The sequence below is a fragment of the Canis lupus genome, chromosome 21 (genome assembly GCF_003254725.2).
Source record: "Canis lupus dingo isolate Sandy chromosome 21, ASM325472v2, whole genome shotgun sequence".
NCBI classification, from domain to species: domain Eukaryota; kingdom Metazoa; phylum Chordata; class Mammalia; order Carnivora; family Canidae; genus Canis; species Canis lupus.
Window position 1 is genome coordinate 43,322,421 of NC_064263.1, and position 24,522 is coordinate 43,346,942.

Here is a 24,522-nt window from a genome sequence, read left to right on the forward strand (position 1 = left end):
TGATTTTCTTATTATCTTCCATGAAATGCCTTCTCAGAAAAGGCCATTAATAGTTGAAATGATGAGACACAGTTTGAAAGGGATTTGAAACTCCATCACATACTTTCTGAGCTTGGAGTTGTAGCCTCATTGTTTTCCAAACTCCAATTTTTCCTCCACAATGAACAATAACTTTTTGATTAAACAGCTAGAAGTTACTATTGAATGGCTCACATTTAATAACAAAAGTCTTCCTTCAGAACAGGAAATTTTATCTAAATTGCTTTGCTCTTCTTTGGTGATTGTGAACTTCTGGAGTCTGACAGGACTGATAGCATGAAAAAAATAAAAATTTTTCTCAAGACGGTGATGATTACTTTTTAAAAGAGCTCCAAACTAAACGAATAATTCAGTGTGTTTGCTGCAAAGCAGAAGTCAAGGCACATAAGTTGTCTCCTCTGTAAACATTATTAAAAAACAATCAAGTTTGTATTGACACATTTATATTGGGAAGACTATAGACAGCTACTGAGAGGAGAAAAATATGAAAGTACCACTTAGGCAAGGATCTTCTTCATTAGTTTTGTTCTGAAGAGGAGCAGCTATCATTATTCAGTGCTCTGTGCCAAGCAGGGTGCTAAATGCTCTATAAGTACCCCAACATCCATCCTCCCTGCCCTTGTGCTGGCAACTGGAATCAACAAGGAGAAGGGAGAGAACCTATCAGTGTGTTTTGGCACAAAGTGAGGCAAAGAGTGTATCTGGAGGGGGTAAATGGAGCTATCCGACTCACCTTAATTTATATTCATAACATTTGCCACTATTTGAAATTATGTTATTTGTTGGTTGTTCACCTACACTGTAATGTGGGCTCCAGGAGACCAGGGATATAATCTTGTCAAAATTTGAGTGCCTGCCTGTATATTCTCTATCCATCCATCATCTATGCAATTATTAATGGGGCATGATCAGGAGAACTTTATTTATAGGTGCCCCAAAAAGATGGGATGCTGAAGGAGTTTTCTTTATACTGCATACTTGTTTGTGTTTTTAATTATCTTGAAAAATCTCTAGAAACAGACTCATGGAGGAGCTCCCTGACTTTACTGCTTGAGGGAACACAGTATCAAATAAGGCCTCCATCAGAGATTATTTTCTATGGTGAGGCCAGGCCAGTACCTAGAAGTCTGATTTTATTAGGAGCCTAGGAATCTGTGTCTTTGAAAAGCTTACGAGCCTATAAATGTCTGCCCGGGTTTGGGAGGGGCCTAAGGACCTTATTGGTGCTTTCCAAGGTTCTGAAAAAGTTAAAAGATCAAAGAATACAGATCCCTGTCTGCCTGAATCCTGGGAATGCTAATGTTACGGGTTGGTGTTGGTCTGTGATTGTTATCAAGACTTCATGGAGGTAGAAAAATAATACCCTTGTCCCTTAACGTAGCTGCTAGACCCTGATATATTTCACATGGATTGTTTGGAAATGGTCAATCATGAAGCCTTTGGGGAGACCTCTGTTTGCTCTGTGAAGCTTTAAAATGTTACACGAGGATGTCACCTACACTGTATGCAAGACAGATGGCTTTTGGGTGTTTAGATATTAATATAACAAGTAGCAGATGGACGTTGGATCAGAACACCTTCAATGTCCCTTTTGACCCTGAGAGTCCTGGTTACCATTGTGTGCTTTATATGAACAGCAGGCTTTTGATTTAACATAACATTTAAATTTCCATCTAGCTGAATAATAAGATGAAGTTAGACTAAATTATCACCCACTCTATAGTATCAGCAAATATTTTGGAGGCAGCTAGCCTAGGGTATAATTGAATGCTATAAGCAGTGCGTTTTGTCTTAACTCCTGGGAAACCTGAGACCAATGACTATGGCTTCAGTGTGCCATCAGTGGCAACACATAGGGAGTGATTTAGGAGGCTCTTACTCCCCTTTCCTTTCAAGTTGCTGCCCCTGTGCTCTTAATGAAATTGGAAAGCTGACATTGGGTACTGTTCTCTAAGCAGTTGAGACAAGTGGCTTAGATGAGGTTTTTTTATTTTTATTTTTTTTCTGAAAATGTTTTAAAGTGTCTTTTAGATTCTGTGAAGATAAGAGCATTGATCTTCCCTAATAACACTAACTTTTAAAAGTATTTATAATATACAGCATCGTTTTATTTAGATTATTTGTTTTATGGTCATTGAAAACCTGTGCAATAGGTACTATTTATTAAAAGTTTGAAGAAACAGAAGGCACAGGGTTTAGTAACTTGGCCCAGGTCACAAAAGCATAAATAGTTGAGGTAAGACACCAATAGAGGTTTACTGACTCTAGTCCAAAGATCTTTCTGTATTTTATTTTATTTGACCCGTCGTTGAATATTTGACTTTGTAAGAGTAGAATCAGTAGATGATTATACGGTAGAAACTCATACCTGGATTTGAATTTAGGATTCGTTATTTATTGAATGATATTAGACAGGTCATTTAGCCTCTGAACATCTGTCAATTGAGTATAGCAGTGCCTGACTTTTAGGGTTATTTCAAGGATTATAAAGTATGTAAAGTTCTGGCATTTACTCAAGGCAGCTCTTCTGACTTTTGAGGCAGTGTCTGAATTTGCGTTTTACTGTCCTTGCCAACTAAGCATCCTCCAGCACTGCTGGGACGCCCTTCAGAGACTGGAAGTTCATTGCCTCCCAAGGCTGTTACTTCCCTCTGTGTTTTCTGATTGTTAGAAAGCTTTTCCTATCTTGAACCAAAAGTGCCTCCTTGTAGCTTATACTTGTTGGTGTATATTTTACTTCTTTTAGCTACATAGGGTGAGTCTAATCCCTTTTCTACATGACAGTTCTCCAAATATTTGAAGACTTTATCATGCTCTTAATCTTTACTTCTTTAGACTCAATATGCTTTGTTCCTTCAGCCATTCATCATTTGATTTGGTTCACAAGGCATTCACAATCTTCCTAGGTTTTCTTTCTAAAGTGTGTCTGTTCAGCATCTGAGAAGTTTCTACAAGTAAATGTGATTATCTCCGGACAGATTGCCTCAGATTAGAATAGTTATCATATGGTACAGTTTAAGAACACAACATCATTTTTGACAGCCTTATGTTAGCTCACTGTTGACCAAAATGGCTAAATATTTTTCAGTATGTATTCCTGTTAAGTATTAGATCTCAGATTCTAAGAAGCAGTCTCCTAAGCACAGAATCTTTCTTTTTTCCATGTTAAATTTTGTCCTGTTTGGTCCTGATTCCTTCCTATTAATAATATAACCCTGATGGTATTATCCTAAGTCTGCTATGACTGAAACAATCACAGCAACTTCACATTTTCCCAAAAACTCAAGCACATCTGGTATTACACTGCCCGACAGAGCCAGTCTGACCCTGATCCATAGTCGGCATCATCTTGGGATGACATCTGAATCATGAACTTTTGGCAGCGAGTAAGAGTTGGTAAGAAATGGAGAGAGAGATTAGGGGGATAAAATATGGTTAAGAAGGGAACATACCTTGGTATAGAGATCTAGATGAGGAAATATAAAAGAGATAGTAAAATTTAGTTAGTAGGTAACAAAGGTATGACTTTTTAAAAAAATTCAGGTATAATTAACATACAATATTGGTTTTGGGTGTATAATATAATTAATTATGTACACCTAGTGCTCATCATAAGTGTTCTTAATTCTCTTCACCCATTTCACCCATCCCCCACCCATCTCCTCTTGGGCAACCATCAGAGATCTGATGATTTAGGAGGTTTTTTTTGTTCATTTGTTTCTTCTTTTTTTTTTTTTTCATTTGTTTCTTCTATACATGAGTGAAATCATATGGTATGTCTGCCTCTGACTTCCTTTGCTTAACATTGTATTTAGATTCATCCATGTTGCTGGCTATGTCGTGTGTGTGTGTGTGTGTATCCATGGATAAACACTTGGGTTGCTTCTATACTTTGGCTATCGTTAATAAAGGTACACTAAACACCGGGGTGTGTGGTTTTTTTTTGAATTGTTTTCAAATTTGGGGGGTAAATTACTAGATCACGTGGTTTCTGTTTCCCACAATGCTAACGCTATCTTGCAGTCCCAGCAACAGTGCACGAGGGTTCCTTTTTCCCCACATCCTTGGCAACACTTACTATTTCTTTTTGACATTAGCCATTCTGACAGGTGTGAGGTGATCTCATTGTGGTTTTGGTTCACATTTCCCTGATCACGAGTGACGCTGAGCATCTTCTCATGTGTCTGTTGGCATCTGTTTTGAAAAAAATATCTGCTGCCCATTTTTAATTGCATTATTGTTTGGGTTTTGGGCTGTCAAAGTTCTTCATGTATTTTAGATATTAAGATTTGATTTTGATGAGTATTTTTTAAGCAGATGAAGCTGGTCACCTGAGGACTTGATGGTCTCTAGGAAGACCTCCTCTCTCTCGAGAGAACCTCTTCTCTGGCAAAGTCTCTCCAGAAGTATGTGCTAATCTCATTTGAACACTGCTGCTCTTGCATTTACTGTGACAAAGGTATCTCCTTCCAGATTTCAACTTCGCTGCCTCTTCTTTGTTGGCATTTGTACTTACTTTGCAGCCAGCTGGCAAGAAACAGTTTGGAAACCTGCTGAGCCGTGCTACTGTCCTCCCTCTCGAGCTCTGTATGGATTTAGCTTGGAATTCAATTCGTACATGTTGGGGGCATGCTCTGTTCATTCCTATAATCCATCTCCCTGACTAGTCTGTTTTCTCCTGCTTAAATGCCGGAGGTGCATTTTTTTAATTTAGTCATTTGCCGTCAGCTGGTTTTGTTAAACAGATGGCTAGGAGGAGACTGTAGAGCTCCTCTTTGGGCATTCCTTTCCTGTTTTCCTGGTACTATGTGATGTGTATTCCGTATTAGCAAATAATTAATAGCCAGGCAACCTCACACTACAAATTCAACAAGTAGCTCATCAGTGTACACTGTTGGCAAACCCTCCTGTCATGGTAAGTTTGGAGGTCGTATTTTGTAGATTGCTATGAATGCTCTGCTCAGCAATTGTCAGGACCAAGAATACTGCTAATGATACCATAGATGCCTTGGTGGTTGTTTTTTTTTGTTTGTTGTTTGTTTATTTATTTATTTATTTATTTATTTATTTATTTATTTATTTATTTATTTATTTTAGTAGAGATCAAGAACTTTGTCCTCATATTTGTCCTATGATGCCAAGACTGGGAAGATTGTGTTATGATCTCCTTAACATAAGACCAAAGAGGGACTTAGCCTCCTGTGCAAGGCCATCATTACCATTCAGTGTGTGTGTGTGTGGGGGGGGGGGGTACAGCATGAGAATTACCTCGTGTTCTGTATAGGGAACTTTCTCCAAGGCACACCGTTGTACTCACTAATGCCAGCTAACAGGCAGTGGAGGATGAGACTCTGTCTAGCAAGTGAAGGTCATTGTAACTTTCCTCTTGAGGGAGAATGTGAACATTTTTCTTCAATTCTAGGCAGCGCCCAAGATAAACCTCTTCATTTAGCATGTCATTTGGGCTTTATATTGTCTTATTGAACAGCAGCATAATACATGTTGATCCATATGGTTTGCATTGGAAATTCATTCTTCTATATAATTGGGAAAGGTACCGTGGAGTCCCTTCAGAGGTCTTTCTTCATCCAGGTAAATAGAAATCCAATATTCCTTCATAAGTAGTGTTGTTGAACCACTGCATTGCTTTGTGTTGAGCTCTGAGGACTTTATCTGTTAACAGGAAATTGAGTTCTTCATAGAATATTGACTGGTCTTTTAAGCAGATGAGACACTTGCTATGGAAGGCATTCTTAACCAAAGTCATGAATAAAGAGGGGTTGGTACCTTGTGAAGAAAATTACTGATGTGAGCCCTTGATTCAGTGAGTGACTTTCACAAGAAGTGTCAGTTACTCTTTGCATTGTTCATTCCTCTCAAGCAGTTTTTATGTTTGACTGGATGTTTAATTTTGCATGGTGTTGTATTATAAATGAGATACATGTTAAAATACCAATGTATACTAATGGTGTGCAAAATTCCCAAAAATTCTCCCAATATAGCTTAATAGGTAGTGCTTCGTTTGAGTGCAAGGCCTAGAAACGTGACTAAGTGGGAATTGGGTTTTCGTTGGCCATAAAGAAGGGTAGATTTTAGATGGTTGTAGAATAAATACATTATTGGTATCAGATAGCTTATGGGAATGTCATAAATTTGGACTGATTATAATGCAATCAACTTAAGCCCTAAATAGTGTGCTTATCAAAAAGACTGTGCTTGATCTAATTAATTTCCAAGTTACTGTTTCACTTGTTTTTCTGCCTGGCTTTGCTTTTAGCTAGTTTGAATCTGAGACATCTCAGAACCCTGTGAGGAGCCCGATGCGGGACCCTGGGATCATGAGCTGAGCCGAAGGCAGGCGCTCAAGTGCTGAGCCACCCAGGCGTCCCTTTAACACTGTTTTTAAGTTCTCTTCATCTTGTTATGTCTGAATCCAGTTTGCTGGTTCTGTCTGCTGCATGGAATTCTCCAGTGACGTCTGCCACTTGAAGTGAATGGACAGGGCTGGAGGGGAAGGCAGCAGCCAGCAGACCTCCCCTGGCATCAGGAGGGGGTCCTGATGGGGGCTGCATGACCCCAGAAATCAGCACACCCCTCTGACACAGGTACACTGTCACTGCCCTGCTTTGGGCTGATGGTTGAGAAAGCAGACACCTGAGGGCCCACTATTTTAAGGCAGAAGGAACATTTATGCGTGGTAAGGTAAGACATGATAGAAAGTTGACCTTTTTTTCCTTCTGGATCCTTCATGTACTTAGTAAACATTGGTTAGCAACCTTCTGGCATATTGAAAACCGAAAGTAAGCCTTGAAATTGAAAACTTTTCTCAGATGCAAATGTTTTAAAATGAAAGGTTCAGATAAATAGTTTGACATGTTTTCAATGCATTAGTAAAACAACCTCACAGAAAATTATGCTTCTGCTTCTTTTACCTAAATACAGCAATTTCTGTTTCGGGCCCCCTCTGAAATTTACCAACAGGGAACATAATTTTTGGATCGTTGTCTCCATAGTTCATAAATAATTTTGCATTCTGCTTTCCTCCAGTGAAAATTATTTTGTCTATACTTTCCCATATTTCATAACCTGGAATATTTGTCACTCTTAAGGATTGTAGTAAATTACAGCAAGCTGATCTACCACAATTTAGACATTTCACATTTGTCATAAATTTGGCTTGTTTTAGTTTTTTTGTGAATATTAGAAAAAGCTCATCTTAAAGGAAATATATCGCAGCTTCGTGGGTTAAAGCAGTTTTGACAGATTGCTTCATCTAAAATTGTTGATTCTAACGTGTGAAAGATGTTGCATTCGTGTGGGGAAAACATAGCCTGTCCTCTTAAGGGAGACTTAAATTCTCTTGGTTATGTTTTGAGCATCCATTTATAATGGGAAGATAATTAATACAGACAGACCAAATATATTTAGAGCTTTCTCTGTTGAGTACCTTGCATGTATTGTTAGGAAACAGCACTTTTCCAGCGGGGGAGAAGAGTCGATGGGCAGTGTGCTTAAGATACCAGGCTGCAGCGTGACTGCTCCCAATGGCAACATCTACTGATTCACTGGCTGTGACATGACTGAATGGTTTCTCACGTTTTGCCTTTTGCCAGCCACTGGAGGAACAGGTCCCTCTCTGGCAGGCGGCAGTCAGCTCCCATCGTGCGTGGAGGCCTGATGATCTGTCAGGCCTTCGGAAGTACCTGGAGCTAACTCCTCCCATAGCTGTTCTGAGCAAGGGCTGAAGAGTACAAGGACTGGACAGGCCATCAGGAGTAATGGAAGTTCCCTGATGGTCTGTATGGCACCCCACCCAGAATCTTCTGAGCATCTAAGGTCAAGTTCAATTCTCAGGCAAGAGCCTCCTTCCCCTTCCCAGCTTAGAAGGTGCTGAGAGGCCCTTGCCTAGGGGTGAGGCGAAGGTCTATGATGAACTGGTAGCTGGTCGTTGCAGGGACTATTTCTAAATGGAGCATAAATCTCAGGATTTGTGACCAGGGCTTGGTAGGGCAGAGCAATTGAGACCGTTCCATTGTTGAGCAGTTTCTGTAGGTGCCTTCAAAGATCCTAGGGCTATTGCCTCCTTTGACTTAGTTATGTCTCCACCTATTTTGAGAAGATTTTTTTCATATATAGAACTTGCTTTTTTGCTCCATGAGGGCAGGATTTTGGATGTCTGGTTGATTGCTCTATCTCTTGTTGCCTCATGTGGAGCTTGGAGCATAAAAAGTGCTCAATAAACATTTGTTGATTGGATGATTTCAGTTATCTGATTTTGTGGACTAAGCATATCATGTGGGCACCCGCTCACTTGTTGAGAGGAGTATAGCAGGTGACTGTAGAAATGAGTAGCAGCTTGATAATGCCAGGGAGAAGCAGAGTGCAAAGGGGAGTGCACGGGCTTTGCAGCCAGACAGGATGGGGATTCTCATCCCAACTTCACTGCTCCTTGTCTTAACTCGGTTGACCAGTTTATGTTCTCTGAACCTCAGCTTTCTTACCTATAATGTGGATCAATCCACTTTACTCACGTAGTATGTTGTGAGGGTCATTGCTCAGAGAAGATACCTAAGGCTATTATCTTCCCCCTCCTTTTGCTGCCAAATGGGTGAAAACAGAAAGCCAACAGTTACTGTGTCCACATGTTGTCAAGGAGTAGATCTCTACGTTCATATTACCTGAAATCTAAAACATGCCATTTACTGCCTCCATCTGTCTATACCAGCAGCTAATGCCATGAGTACTTCAAACAACATGCATACCTTTTTGTTATGCTTTGAGCCTCTTTATTAATCACTGTGTTCTTCGTCCCTACAGAATTTATGAACGCGTAATAGACCCTCCTGAAACCAACCTTCCCCCAGGAAGCAACTTATGGCTTGGTCAACGCAACCAAAAACATGGCTTTTTCAAAGTAAGCATTTCCTTCTATTTTTGCCAGGTGCTTTTCTATGTGCTTGACATAAATAAGTGTCACAGCGATTCTATGAAGTAGGTGCTTTGAAACTCGACAGAAGTCAAGTGACTTGTTCAAGGTCGCACAGTTCAGTCTCCGGCCAAGTTGGATGATGCATAATGTAAATGATCCTTCTAATGTTTCTTACTGACCTAATTCTGAGAGATGTAGGGTAATTGGTTTCCATTCTCAGAATCTTGGGGTGGATAGGCAACAAGTCTCAACTTCTGTGAGCTTTGGTTTTCTTACCTATAAAGAAGATAAAACAATAACTGCATTGTTGTACTTGATAGAAACAGGACAACAGTGGTGAAATGAAAGAAAAAACCTCATGAAATTTTAAAAACTCTTGGTCTTCAGCAGATTGGTAGACTTTTGCTTCTGGCAGTATGGTGGAGGAGATATTTCAAAAAAGTTCTCCTGCTTTGAAATGCCTTGAAATACTGGATTAAACGGAACAAAAAAAATCTTTTAAGACCCATCATTGCACTTAAAGAAAATTCTTGGAGGCAAAATACATGGAAAAAAGTAAAAACCAGAGGGATGTTTCCCAATACCAACCAATTAGAAACTTAAGTTTCTTTTCTGTTACTACAATTTGATTCAGATGTAATTGACCCATAATTATGTAACTTTAAGATGTGTGTTGTTGGATTTGATATACTTGTATTTTGCAAAATGATTATCAGCAGTGTTCAGTAACACCTCCTTTGCCTCACATAATTAGCATTGGCTTTTTTTTGGTCCTGAGAATATTTAAGATCTACTCTCTTTCAGATACATGATACAATATTATTCACTGTAATCACCACAGTGTACATTAGATTTCCAGAATTTACTTGTAATATAACTGAAAGTTGATATATTTTGACTAGCATCTCCCTAGGTCCCCTAACCTCTTGCAGTCAGCATTGCACTGCCTCTGAGTTGAGGTTTTCTAGATTCTATGTATATGTGATATTGTGCAGTATTTGTCTCTTATTTCCCTTTGCACGATGCCCTCAGAGTATATTCATGTTGGAAATGGCAAGATTTTTTTTTCCTCGTGGCTGAATATTATTCTATTGTATATATGCCACTACTTTTTTTTTAGCCTTTCATCTATTGACATATACTTATTTTTTCTATGTCTTGTCTGCTGAGAATAGTGTGGCAATAAGTATGGGGATGAAGATATCTGTTGGAGATAGTGATTCAATTTTCTTTGGATATATACTCAGCTTAATCCACTCAGATGTGGGATTGCTGGATTGTATGGTAGTTCTATTTAAATTTTTTGAGGAACTTTCACAGTGGTTGTACCAATTTACATTTTCCCAGTGTACAAGGGTTCCTTGTTCTCCTCACTTGCTATTTTTTTCTTTCCGATGATAGCCATTTTAAGAGAGATGAGGTGATATTTCATTGGTTTTGATCTGCATTTCCCTGATGACTAGTGATGTTGAGCAACTTTTCATGTACTTATTGACCATTGGTATGTCTGTGGAAAAAAACTATTGGGTTCTTCTACCCATTTTTTAATCAGCTGTTTTGCTATTGTGTTGTAGGAATTTTAAAATACATTTTTGGATATTAACCTCTTACCAGATTACTGATTTGCAAATATTTTCTTCCATTCCATAGGGTGCCCTTTCATTTTGTTCATTGTTTCTTTTGCCGTGGAGAAGCTTTTTAGTTTGTAGATCTACTTACTAATTTTAGATTTTACCGCTTGTGTGTTTGGTGTCCAATCCAAAAAATGATTGCCAAGACCAATGCCAAGTGCTTTCTCCCTGTTTTCTTCTGGGAGTTTTATGGTTTCAGTCTCTTGTTTAATTCTTTAACCTAGTTCAAATTTTTGTGAGTGGTGATGTAGGAATCCAATTTCTTCTTGGTGTGGTTATCCAGTTTTCCCAACACCATTTATTGAAGAGACTATCCTTGTTGAATAGTCTTGACTCCTTTGTCAAATGTCAAACATGTATGTGCAATGGTTTATTTTGGGGCTCTCGATCCTGTTCTCTTGGTCTTATAGATCTGTGTTTTGCCAGACTGCTTTGATTATTGTAGCTTTGTAGTATGCTGTTGGCCCCTGAACAGGAGGGATTTGAACTCCATGGGTCTATTTACACATGCATTTTTTTCCGATACAGTACTATAAATGTATTTTCTCTTTGGATTTTCTTAACATTTTCTTCCTAGCTTTAGTGTAAGACTAGAGTACATAATACTTATTTTATAAAATATGTATCATTTGACTGTGTATGTTAATGGTTAGGATTATATCAACAGGTTATTAGTACTTAAGTTTTGGGGGAGTCTGAAGTTACATGTGCACTTTTGACTGCGTGGAGGATGGTGCTTCTAACCCCTGCATCGTTAAAAGGTCTAACATACTTTGAAATCTGAAAGTGTGATGCCTTCAGGTTTGTTCTTCTCTTAGCATTACTTTGACTATTAGGAGTCTTTTGTGGTTCCGATATAAACTTTAGTATGTGTGTTCTTTTTTTGTTTCAAAAATGCCATTTAGGTTTTGATAGGGATTGCACTGAATCTATAAATGGGTTTGGGTAGTTGAACATTTTAATAGTATCCCTCCAATCCATGAATATGGGCTAGGTTTACATTTGTTTGTGTCTATTTCAATTTTTTAAATCAAAGTTTTGTAGTTTTCATTGTACAGATTTTTCTCCTCCTTGGTTAAATCCTTAAGTATTTTATGGTTTTTGATGCTATTGTGAATGGAATTCTTTTATTTCTTTGTCAGATATTTCATTGTTAGCATATAGAAATGCAACTGAGGGCAGCCTGGGTGGCTCAGCGGTTTAGCGCCACCTTCAGCCCAGGGCCTGGTCCTGGAGATCTGGGATCGAGTTCCATGTTGGGTTCCCTGCATGGAGCCTGCTTTTCCCTCTGCCTGTGTCTCTGCCTCTCTCTCTCTCTCTCATAAATAAATAAATAAATAAATACATACATACATACATACATACTTTAAAAAGAAAGAAAAAGAAATGCAACTGACATTTGTATGTTGATTTTTGTATCCTGCAGCTTTACTATTAGTTTTCTAAGTTTTTTGATGGAATAGTTGGGGTTTTCTTTTTTTTTTTTTTTTTTTTTTAGTTGGGGTTTTCTATATGTAAAGTTGTATCACCTGCAAAAAGAGTTTTACTTAGTTCTTTCTGATTTGCTTGCCTTTTATTTCTTATTGCTCTGATGAGGTCTCTTATTACAGTGTTGAATAAGAGTGGTGAGAGTGGGGTGCCTTTGCTTTGTTTTTCATTTTAGAGGTGTAAAACTTTTAACTTTTCACTCTTGAGTATGATGTTAGCTGCAGGCTTGTCATACATGGCTTTTATCATGTTGAGCTTATGTTCCTTTGCCCAATTTTTTGAGTCTTCTTTTTGTGAAAGGAAGTTGTATTTTGTCAAATGCTTCTTCTGTCTATGAGATGATCCTATGGATTTATCTTTCATTCTGTTGGGATGTGTCTCATTTATCAATTTGCATATGTTGAACCATTTTAGCATTCCAGGGATAAATCTTACTTGATCATGATGTATGATTCTTTAATGTGCCCTTGAATTGAGCTTGCTAATATTTTAATTCTTACATCTACATTCATCAAGGTTATCGGCCTGTAGTTTTCTTGTAGTATTCTTATCTGATTTTGATATCAGGATAATGCTGGTCTCCTTAAATTAGTTGGGGACTTGGGGAAGATTTCTTCTTCTTCTTTTTTTTTTTGAAAAGTTTGAGAAAGATTGGTGTTAAATATTTGGTAGAATTCACCAGTGAAGCCATTTGGTCCTGGGCTTTTCTTTTCCTTTTTTAAAAAAATCAAAGCATAACTTAACATAGAACAAAATTCATTCCTTTACATACAGTTTTGAGTTTTGGAAAATTGATATAGTTATGTAAACACATCATAGTAAAGATAAAAGGACCATTCCATAAATTTCATAAGTTCCCCTGTAATGCTTCTGATTGATCTCATCTTCCATGTCCAGCAACTATTGATCTGTTGTCTGGCCCTATAGTTTTACCTTTCCCAGAATGTTCTATAAATGAAATCATGCATGTATGTTGAGATGCACCCTTTGGTGATTCATTTTTCTTATGGTACTCTAATTCTTTCCAAGGATGTACTAAAGTTTTTTATTCATCCCTCAATTCATGGACATTTAGGTTGTTTTGAGATTTGGGCATTTATGAATAAAGCCACTTAAAATGCTTGCTTACAGGTTTTTGTATGAACAAAAATTTTCTTTCAGGTATGTAGAAGTGGGATTGCTGGACTGTATATGAAGTGTATAAGAAAATGCTGGTGTATTTTCCAAAGTGGTTGTCCTAGTTTGCAACTGCACAGCAATATATGAAGTCCCAGTTAGAGCCTTAAATTTCAGCAGTCTGTAGTGGAATGGGAGGAATGTCTTAGATATCATGAAACATTGGAAGATGGGGCAGAAAATTCTAAAACAAAACCACAACCTAGAAGACTACAACTTAAGAGAAAGTTTAGACAGAAGAGTCTACTACTTAGCCATGGGAAAGCAGTCCAGTAGCTGGTCTTTCTCCACCTCAGTTTCTCATAGGAAAAAGTTGTTCCCTGGAAAGAATTTGATATCATAGTCCTGACATCATGCAGCCTTGAAATTTGGGTTTATTTCGCCAATGAAGCTTAAAGAAACTATCTTAAAGTGGTCCTTGGTTGGGAACCATGGGATTCTGGATGAAGAAAATAAAATTATCTTTGGGGAAAGGTCTCATTCTGTGCAGACTTCACAGATTCCTACAGTTTCATGCAAATAGGATTTTAAGTTGTATGAGTGAAAGTTGGAAGAAGCAACAATTGAATTAGCCCTCAAAGGGCTACAGAAATAGGAATTACAGTATAGAGTTTTGAAAATCCCTATGTTTTAAAATGTTTAAAGAAACAAAGTAACGAATCTGTGAGGAATAGAGAATATAAATATGAGGGAAGACCAAAGAGAACTTCCAGAAATAAATATAGTCATTGAAGTGAGAAAAAGCCCTCAGTGAACCCACTAAACAGTAGATTAGACACAGGTAGGAGAACATTTGCAGAATAGAAAATATTGTCAAAGTAATTATTCTAATTATAGTGTGAAGATCAAGGAAGATAGGAAAGAGATTAAGTTGTAGAGAAGAAACACAAATAGAGGAAAAGATTCTATAGATGTTTTTAGTGTGTGTGTATTCATATATATCTTTGAAAACTCCTGAAGGTAGTAGGATATATTTTGGGTACTATTAGAAGTATGATGGCTAAGAATTTTCTAAAATTAATAAAAGAATATCAATTCTCACTATAGCAAGTATGATGTAGTCAAAGTATATATTAGCTATTGCTGTCTCTCAAGAAACTTAATTATTTTGTAAGCTTCTGAGATTTTTATTTAGGTCACAATTCTTCATGTTGATTGGTTGAGTTTTCTGGTCTGGCCTGACTCTGCTGATATCTACTGGGCCCTCAGGTATGATGGTCATTTGGCAGGTGAGCAGGGGCCAGGATGGTTTAAGATGCCTTGTCACATCTCCAGTAGTACGCTGGCTGTTGACTAGTGTACCTCAGTTCTCCTTCATATGGTTTCTCATTCTCTAGTGGCCTAGAGGCTTCTCCACATGGCAGTCCTAAGATTCCAAGTGTAAGAAGAGAGCAAGCCCTAGAATATTAGTGCTTTTCAAGGTTCAGCTTCCCTTATATTTTTGGTAATATCTTATGGTCCAAAGCAAGTCATAATCAAGAGCCAAACTCATAGTCAAGGGGTAAAGAAAAAAATTCCACCTTTAAAGGACTATTCTGCTGTATCACATTGCAAGGATATAGACGGAAAAAAGGGAAGAATTTTGGAACACTTTAATCTATTACCAAGTAAGATAAATGGCCACACTTAGATATATTACTGGAATAGCAGAACCCTAAAGACACGAAGAAGATACTGACAGTAACCCTTAAAAGGTAAATTTTCCACACAAGAATAATATAGATTGAACAGTTGGATTTTAATCAGTAAAAGCAGAAGTTAGATGATGATAAAAAATGTTCCCAAAGTTTTCAGAGAAAATAACTATTTCAGAGAAAATAACTCCCAAATGTAGTAGTATATACCCAGCTTAATTATCATTTGAAAAAGAGCATGAAGAATTTATAGACAAAGCTTTCAATTTTATGACCAATAGATCCTCACTAGAGAAACTTTGCAGAAGACAGACATATAAAGTACAAGGGGACTTGATGAACAACTGGAGAGTATAAATGAACCTTAATCATTGCTTGATTAAATAATGCCCAATAATTTTGGGGAAAAAATAATAGACAAAATGGTGATGGGATTATCTGATTTAAAGTACCATAAGGACTTGTATTCTGAAAATGAATAGAGAAATTGGCTAACTTTAGACCAAGTTTGCATGTTAAAAATGTAACATCAAAATAGAAATACGACTTTCAGAGTAAGTATTTGAGATTTTTTTTTTAAAGTTCTATCGACTCAAAATAAGGCCAGAAGAGAAAAAAAGTTAGGTAAAATTCCAGTTTGTAATATTTACTATCAAATTGAGTGATTTACACTTAATGGTTAAAAGTAGGAGTACTATATTGCATTGATAAAACTCAAATCCTGATGTATATTGTTTATATAGAGACAATTAAAAATAAATATGCATTCTTTTGTGGCCATTGCTGAGGCTCCAGTGGCCAAAATGAAGTGTGGTCCCTTAGTGACTTCTGACTGAAACGAGAACTATAAAAGGCATTTCAGTGCCCCTTCCCACATTCCCAGGCAGGTTCTGTCTTCCTTCCTTCCTGAAGAGCTGAGACAGAAGTACACCGTGTGATCTGACAAGAGGATGAAATACAGGTTGTGTGAGGACAGTGCAAAGGTCAGCAAACTGGCAAAGTGGTCCAGGTATATAGGAAGAAATCTGTCCTCTACACTGAAAGAGTAGAGCAAGAGAAGGCTGACGACACAACTGCCACATGGTGGGCCTTCCCCCTAGCAAGGTGGTTATCACTAGACTAAAACCAGACAAAGACCATCAGAAGGTCCTTGAGTGTAAAGACAAATCTTGCTAAGTAGGAAGGAAAAGAGCAAATATAAGTTAGAAAGAATTGAGAAGGTGCATGAATAAAGTAATCCTACATAGGCCTTTAACTTGTGAAAATGAAGGATTCCTAGGGCAGCCCGGGTAGCTCAGTGGTTGAGTGCCTGCCTTTAGCCCAAGGTGTGATCCTGGAGTCCCGGGATCAAGTCCCACATTGGGCTCCCTGCATGGAGCCTGCTTCTCCCTCTGCCTGTGTCTCTGCCTCTCTCTGTCTCTGTCTCTCATGAATAAATAAATGAAATTAAAAAAAATGGGGAAAAAAAGGATTCCTAAGTGTTGATAGTGTGGTGGCTAAAGAAACAGGCTAGACTAAAAAGGAAGCTATAGAATGCTCTGGCCCCCAAATTTACCACATAATATACCATTTTAAAGATGCATACACCTGATTTTTAAAACCTAAAAATATACATTGCAGCATTACAGAATATTCTGGAAGAAGGGTCTTTTCACTATGGGGTGTTAGGTCAGCTGAATATCCCTATGGGGAAATAGCTAATCTTGACCTCTCTTTCACACAACATGCAGAATCAATTCCAGGAGATTATATATCTGAATCTGAAAGGTAAACTAGTAAAACTTAAAAAGATAGGATAGGAAAATATCTTTATGTGACCTTGGTAGGAAAAATATTTCTTAACTGAGACGTAAAGTAATAACTACAAAGAAAAAGATTGATATATTAGAATATGTTAAAATTCACAACTTTCTTTTTTCAAAATACATGAGAGTTAAAAGGGCATGCCCTTGAATAGAAGCTATTCAAAGTAGTTATATCCTATGAAGGCAAAAAAGGCAGAAATTAAAGGAGTAAAATATCCAACTTAAGATGCCAGCAAATGGAAACCAGAATAATTATAAGAAAGTAAAAGGTATGAGAAAATGAGCGTGTAAGAACAGAAATGAGAATAATGAGTAGGGTACAATAGACAAAATCAAGAAAGCATAATTTGGCCATTTGAAAAGACAAATTGAAGTTTGAGCAAGAAAAAGGAATGAAAACATTACAAAAATAAAAATACTGTGAACGTTAAAACAGCAATCACTAATTTTTGTAATGGAAAAATTAGGGAAAACTGGACAATTTCCGAAAAACATGAATTATTAAAATGGACTTTACAAATGAAAAACTGTCTTAGAATCAATAACGTATCCTAAAGGATTCATGACTCCAAATCTCCGTCAGTTAGCTTTCAGTACTCAGCAAATGGACTCGAGGCTTAATGGTTTGAAACAGCCAAAGTATTTAGCTTTCAATTTTGAGCTTTGGCACTTTGGGCTGAGCTGAAGGGTTCTTCTATTCTGAGCAGGTTCACTTATGTATTTTCTGTCAGCTGCTGGTTTCTGGGGGCTAGCTGTCCTGGAATCGACGTAGCTGGGACGGCCCATCTCTGTTCCTGTGATCTCTTATTTTCTAGCAGTCTAGCCCAAGCTTGTTGACATGGTGGCTGTCAGGGTTTCCAGAGCTGGAGCAGAAATGTGCACAGTCTTTTGAAGCATAGGCTTGCAATTTGCGCATTATTTTGCTACATTATATTGACCAAAGCAAGTTGTAGGCCAGATTCAAGGGTATGGGAAATATTTTCCATCTTTTGGATGCGAAATACTACAAATTCCTATTGCTCAGGGCAGCAGTCTAGCAAAGAGCAAAGGATTGTGACCATTTTTCACAATTTACCATGTCTCTCCACCAAATAACCACTGGGTTCAGACTGTTTTATAGACTGTTCAGACTTCTCTAAGGAGGTGATTCCAATCTTATATAAATTCTTATGGAGAAGAGAATAAATGAGAACACTATCCAATACCTTGATTTCCCAACTGGACACGGGTTTTGTAAGAAGAGAATTGTGTTAAGCCAGTTTATTTTTGAACACAGATTAAAAATTGTAAAGAAGGCGGGCAAGTCAAATATAACTGTGTCTATCTGGACATATGAGAGAGACCAAGTTGGTTATTTCAACAATACAAGTCTATTTTTATCAGTAAATTAATAAATACACATTAAACAGAAAAATCTATGGTTAAATCAAGAGGCACAGAAAGTACTAGATAAATTCAGTATTGACTTGTGATAAATTCTTAGCAAAATAAGAATAGAGGGGAAATTTGATTAAATTGGAAGTGTGCATAAACAAAAAATCATATTTATGGTTTAAATATTAAGAGAATTCCTATTAAAATCTGGAATCTTACAAGAATCTGTATTACCATAATTTATTTTCAACATGATACTATAGGTCCTTTTGGCAAAAAAAAAAACCAACCAACCAACCAACCAACCAAATAGACCCTAAAACAAAACAAAACAAAACAAAACAAAACAAAAAACCCAACCCTTAAGGAGTATTAATTAAAAAGTTATTCACAAATTATATGATTGTCTACATAGAAAATAGGATTCCCAAGTTGCTAGAATTACTAAGAATGTTCAGAAAGATTGCTGGATATAAAAATCAAAGACAAAAACCAGTTGGACTGGCTGAAAACTGTAGGAGCAACAAAATTGCAGTAAAATAGAATATTTCCTTTATAAAATAAAGTTTAGTGATTAGGAACAAATCAAAATAGACTCAACAATTATGGAACAAATTAAAACCTTTATTAAAAATCATTCGAGAAGACCTAAATGAGGACATGTATACTATGTTTTGGGAGAAGGCGGCTTAAAAAGGTCACTTCTTCCCAAATTGATTTCTCGATTGAATGAACTTGTAATAAATTCCAACAGGATTTTATTTTCTGACAAAATATGCAAGCTGATTTGGAAGAGTAAAGACCAAGAATAGTATTTTTGAAGATATAGAAGGAATGACTTTTTCTTTCAGATATGAAGGCTTATTACATACAGTTTTAACTATCAGCAGAGTTTGTTATCTATGCAAGGTTTGGCCAATAAACCAAGAGAATAGCATGCAGAGGCCAGAAAAAGTCTTTATATGTAAAAACTTGGAAACTTGATACATGACTGAAGTGGCATTCCTGATTTATGAGGAAAAGATGTATTCGTCAATAAATGGTTAGAAAAATCATTGATTTGAATATTTCACGTATATATTGATTGATGTAGTTGATTTTTGTGTATAGGGTCAGGAAAAGTTTTAATATGTTTGGAAACCTTACACACAAATCAATTACAATTACAATTGAATTAAGTTCCTAAATGTGAACTTTGCAAGTTTCAGAAGACAACATGGGAACCACTATGTTTATGATCTCAAGGTAGGAAAGAATTTAAGCAAAAACTATAAAGCTGTTAAAATAATACTAATTTAACATACAAAGCAAGTTCAATATGTTTAACATTGATCTTGGCAACCAGATCAATTAGCAAAGAAGAATAACCATTAAACAAATGCTGAAACCAGTAAGCTCATAACTAAGAAATCAGGCGAAAGATATAAAAAGGCAGTTTTCCAAAGTGGAAACATGTGAATAGCCAATGGATTTATTAAAAGGAATTAAATTTCAGTTGTTATCTTGTAAATGCAAATAGAAACCATTATGCAATACCATTTCTTACCCATTAGCCTGGCAAAAGTGAAAATCTGATGATGCTAAGTGTGGGGGAGGTTAATCAGGCCAGCTGTGATGGAAACTTGCATTGGTAGAGCCACTAAGAGGGGAAATTGGGAGTTTTGTATAAAATTTAAGGTGCGTGTATCTCCGAACTGCAACCTCTGTACACATTGAAGGAACTTAGGTACACAAGAAGATATGATGTACAATCATCATCACAGAAAATTAATTTCAAAAACTTGAGGGTAAAAACATCTATCAATAGGATAATGTTTAAATAAATTGTAGAATCATAAATAAAGTTGCAGGAGAAAACTACGCTATGAAATAATTGAAAACTGCAGAATATTTCAGGAGCACCTGGGTGGCTCAGTTAAGTGTCTGACTCTTGGTTTTGGCTCATGATGATCTTGGGGTCCTGAGATGAAGCCCAAGGGGTCAGGCGCTCTGCTCAGCGGGGAGTCTGCTTCCCTTCCTCTCTCTCCCTCTGCTCCCCCCCATTCCTGCTCCCTTTCTAAAAGAAATCTTAAACATTTCAATATATTGCTTATTTATACATCCAGATAGGTAAAAAGATAAATGTGTGGGAATAAGCACTAAATTCACAAGAATTTACTTCTGAGAGGAAGGAATGTGAATTAGGGATGGCACCTAGAAGGTTTTTCAACTATAGTGATATTTTAGTTTTAAGCTGGGTGGTGTATTTATAGGTGTTTGCTTTATTTTGCTTTCAATCCTTTTGTGATAAAGACTCAACATCATTTTCAGGGTGATAATTCATATATATATGTATTTATGTATGTTTATATATGCATATATACCTGTATATAAACATGTGGTTTTTCCATGTTCCCTTGTTTTCCATGTTTCTAAGAATTAAAAAAAAATTTGTTCAGATGTCTTAATTCTAAAATTACTCACATTTGATGCTCTTTCTTGGGTTGTAGCCAGTTACTTCATAGTGAAGCTGCTTTTCTTGGGTGCCTTAGGTCATTCCCAACTCTAAAAAGACCTCAGAATCACATTGGAAGACTTTAAATTTCAAATTCCTGTGGTTACCTTGACTACTTGAGTCTGAACTGTAGAGTTCAATAATTAATATATTCTTAAAGTACTCTTACTGATTTTGATTAAGTTTGAAGGCTCAAGTATGAGTGCACTGACCTAGTGACATGTGTTGATGGTCTAGATTAGAGTTTGACTTTGGTCTCTAGGAAGATCCCATGAAATGTAATATATGGTCAAAAATTAGCTTTTGTTTTAGTGACCTCTTAGATTAGTGGTTCTCCAACTTTGTAGTGCATTTGAGTCTCCTGAAGGGCTTGTTAAAGGATAGGTGAATGTTGGCAAAAAAGGCACAGTAGGCAGCTAGCTCCAAACTTTCTGTCCCTCCACAGAAACATCAAAAACAAGCAAGAACTGTCAGGACCAACTTTTATCAAAATTTAGGAAAATAGTCAAAGGTTTATTAGCAACTAAGCGAATTCTCAATCAAGAAAAAAGCAACATTAAAGTAATAAGAAAGCTCTGCGGCATTTCTGCTTACCCTTGCCTCATACTGGTCTTAGCTCACTGGCATCTCAGTGATGTCCGTCCATGTTCTCAGTGTGGGACAGTGGTCCTGGTTCTGGAGGGAACAGCAGAGCAAACCTGATGGTCAAATTATTTGATAGGTCTTTTCTGTCTGGGACTGCCTGAATAACTCAGAACTCTCCTAGGTCAGGAAAGTGGCAGGTGTTACCTGAAAATACCACAAACAGAACAAATAATTTGCATGACCTGGGGTGAAAGAGTACAGTTGACACATAATAGACCAAGGATGAAATGCTGAGAGGAGAGATTCTTTGGGCATTTAATGGCACCTGTGCTTAGAAAGCACACATGCATGCACAAAGCAGGATCAATGTTGAGAAAAAAAAAAACACTTTAAGCTTTGTCTTTGGGCTGATCCCCCAAAGGATCAGTGAAAGCATGGCTATGTACTCAAGGAGGAGGCTTCCAGTATACATCTCCCTCTGTCCTTCCCCCTCCTGTTTCTTGCTCCCTCCTAGTTCCCTTCCCCTATCCATTTTTCCCTCCCCCTGCCCTCTCCCTCTCTTCACTTCCTGCAACCCTCCCCCCTCCACCAGAATTCAAGGAAATCCATCTAAAAACTCTATGAACAAAAGCTCAGGGACAGATTTTATTTTTATTTTTAAAGATTTTATTTATTTATTTATGAGAGACAGAGAGAGGCAGAGACACAGGCAGAGGGAGAAGCAGGCTCCATGCAGGGAGCCTGATATAGGACTCAATTCTGGATCTCCGGGATCACACCCTGGGCTGCAGGCAGCACTAAACCACTGCACCACCAGGGCTGCCCTCAGGGACAGATTTTAGTGACCAAACATGACAAGGAATATAGTCTCTATATAAATAATCAGGAAAGTTATTAAGCAAATGCACTATGACCGCATTCAACAATAAACAAAAACTAAACAAAAACGGGCAGCCCGGGTGGCTCAGCGGTTTAGCGCCAACTTCCACTCAGGGCCTGATCCTGGAGTCCTGGGATCGAGTCCCACATCGGGCTCCCTGCGTGGAGCCTGCTTCTCCCTCTGCCTTTGTCTCTGCCTCTCTCTCTCTCTGTCTCCCATGAATAAATAAAGAAAATCTTAAAAAAAAAAAAAAACAGGAAAAAAAAACAGGAAACCTTGGGGAGGGAGAGAACCCCATCTCTAGATGTCAAGTCACTACGACATTCAAATGGCCAGTGTTCAAATAAAATCACAAGACAAATAAACAGCAAGGTATTGCTAGTCACAGGAATAAAATCAATGGACAAAAACATCCCCGTGGAAGCCCAGACATTGGACGTACTAGGTAAGATTTTGAAACAAGTGTACTAAACGTGCTCAAAGAGCTAAAGGAGAACCTAGACGAAGACCTAAGAAGTTAGGAAAATTAGGGATGAATAAATGAGAATATCCATGAAGGAGCAGGAATGATAAAAGGGAACCAGACAGTCTGCAGCTGAGAAGTACAACCGAAATGAAAAATTCACTAGGAGAAAGCAGATTCCAACAGACTGAAGAAAGAATCCTTGGACTTGAAGATAAAACCTTTGAAACTGACCAGTCTGAGCAGCAGAAAGAAAAATATGGATACAGGGAGGGGAGATCTGTTTGAAATCATTCTACCATGCACGTTCCCACTGTGATGCCTCGGTTTCCTTGATTGTGTTGTGTCCAGTATGGACAGGGCTGGCTTTTGGGCAGTTGACTTGTGCAGAGCCACAGGGCGCTGACCTCAGAGGGCTCCGTGATCAGCTTTCTCTGCTGTTGCTATATTCAACTTTTTAATAATTTTTGAAGAAGGGACTCTGCAATTCCATAGCTAGTTCTGAATATTACTTTTATATGAGTGTTTATTATTGGTGACACTCTCTAGATTGTAAGCTTTACAAGAGTTGGAAGTAGGTCTATGTTGTTCAAGTGCTTAGAATAGTATCAGGTATGGGGACGCCTGGGTGGCTGGGGTTGAGCACCTGCCTTCCGCTCAGGGTGTGATCCCATGGTCCTGGGATCGAGTCCCACATCGGGCTCCCTGCAGGGAGCCTGCTTCTCCCTCTGCCTCTCTGCCTGTCCCCCAACCCCCGTCTCTCATGAGTAAACAAAATCTTAAAAAAAAAATACCAGATATGTGATTGGCACACCATAGACTCTTCAGTGGAATGTACTAGCGACAAGTCTGTTTATTGGCAGAGTGGCAAAGTTTTTCTTCACAAAGGATGCAGATTGTATAAAAACCTACATTAAGAGCACCTGACACCCAGTGGTTTGCAACATGCATCCTGTCCCTTTCTTGGTTATATAACGTATTTAATGCTCCCAGTGACTTAGCCACACTGTAGACGTGATTGGCACTTTTCCTGCCTTTGAGGGACTTCCGTTTCAGTTGGGGGTTTGTGATGAAAAGAGGGAGAACAGTTAGTCCTGTTGTTCAATCCAGCGTGCTGAGTGTGTGATGCCTTGTATGTGTCAGGACGCTTGCCCTTAAGAACCCAGAGACCTGATTTAGGCAGAAAACCCCAAGAGTGTTCGTGGACTTGGACAATCATTTTGCTGCAGAGGTGGGCTGTAGACGGTAGAGTGCTGACGATTGCTTTCTGTGCTCTAGATCTTTGGTGGCCCTACCTATACCATGCCAGTTAATCGGTTCACCTGCAGAGCATACTAACGAGGTAGCTGTTATCCCTGTTGTAGAGATGAGGCCATGGGACTTGGGGGTTGAGCAGGTGTCAGTCCCACAGACTTTGTAAGTGGGAGTTAAGCCCCGCTTTTATTTCACAGCCTGTGCTCATTCAATTCAAACATACTTTTTTTTTAGGGCCTCGGTTACCATGTGCTAGTCACTCACTGTATTGGGTGGTGGACACCTTTCACTTCATAGCGCCTTTGTCTGTAGCTCCAGCCCAAAGGAACAGGTGGTGCCAGTGAGGAGCACCAGGTGGGGGTTCCAGTTCCACACTGCTCAGCTCCTCTGGGGAGCAATGTGATTCTCCTTGTTCCCCAGTAAGAGGAGCCTCAAGAAATGGCTCTTTTGAAGGAACCTTTGAAAACTCCTCCCTCCCCCTTAGAATTCTGTATGTCAGCCAGCACACTTCTGGCCGTCCTTTGGTGAGATGCCACAGGTGGGGTAAATATGACAGTGTCTCTATGGAAATTATTTCAGTTGATCCAGTGCAGCAAAACTCCCTGTGAGAGAGGCAGGCACCTCTTATGTGAGACTGGGCATATCCTCAGGCTCTTCCTATTTATCTCCTAGAAGCTGCCCCCTGGGCACAAGAACCATACCTGCTTTATCGTCCTGGAACTAAATACCCTTATGATGTGTTTTATGTTAAAATAGCATCATCCTCTATT

At 38.2% G+C, this 24,522-nt stretch overlaps 1 protein-coding gene across 2 annotated transcripts in view; it reads left to right on the top strand.

The window, feature by feature from the left end:
• Positions 1 to 24,522, top strand: part of NELL1 (neural EGFL like 1) — an 820,299-nt gene that overhangs the window by 153,626 nt on the left and 642,151 nt on the right. For both annotated transcript variants that reach the window (XM_025459768.3, XM_025459770.3), the window contains exon 5: positions 8,857 to 8,953. In XM_025459768.3, the coding sequence (XP_025315553.1) occupies positions 8,857 to 8,953 (97 nt within the window). The remainder of the gene's footprint in view (positions 1 to 8,856; positions 8,954 to 24,522) is intronic.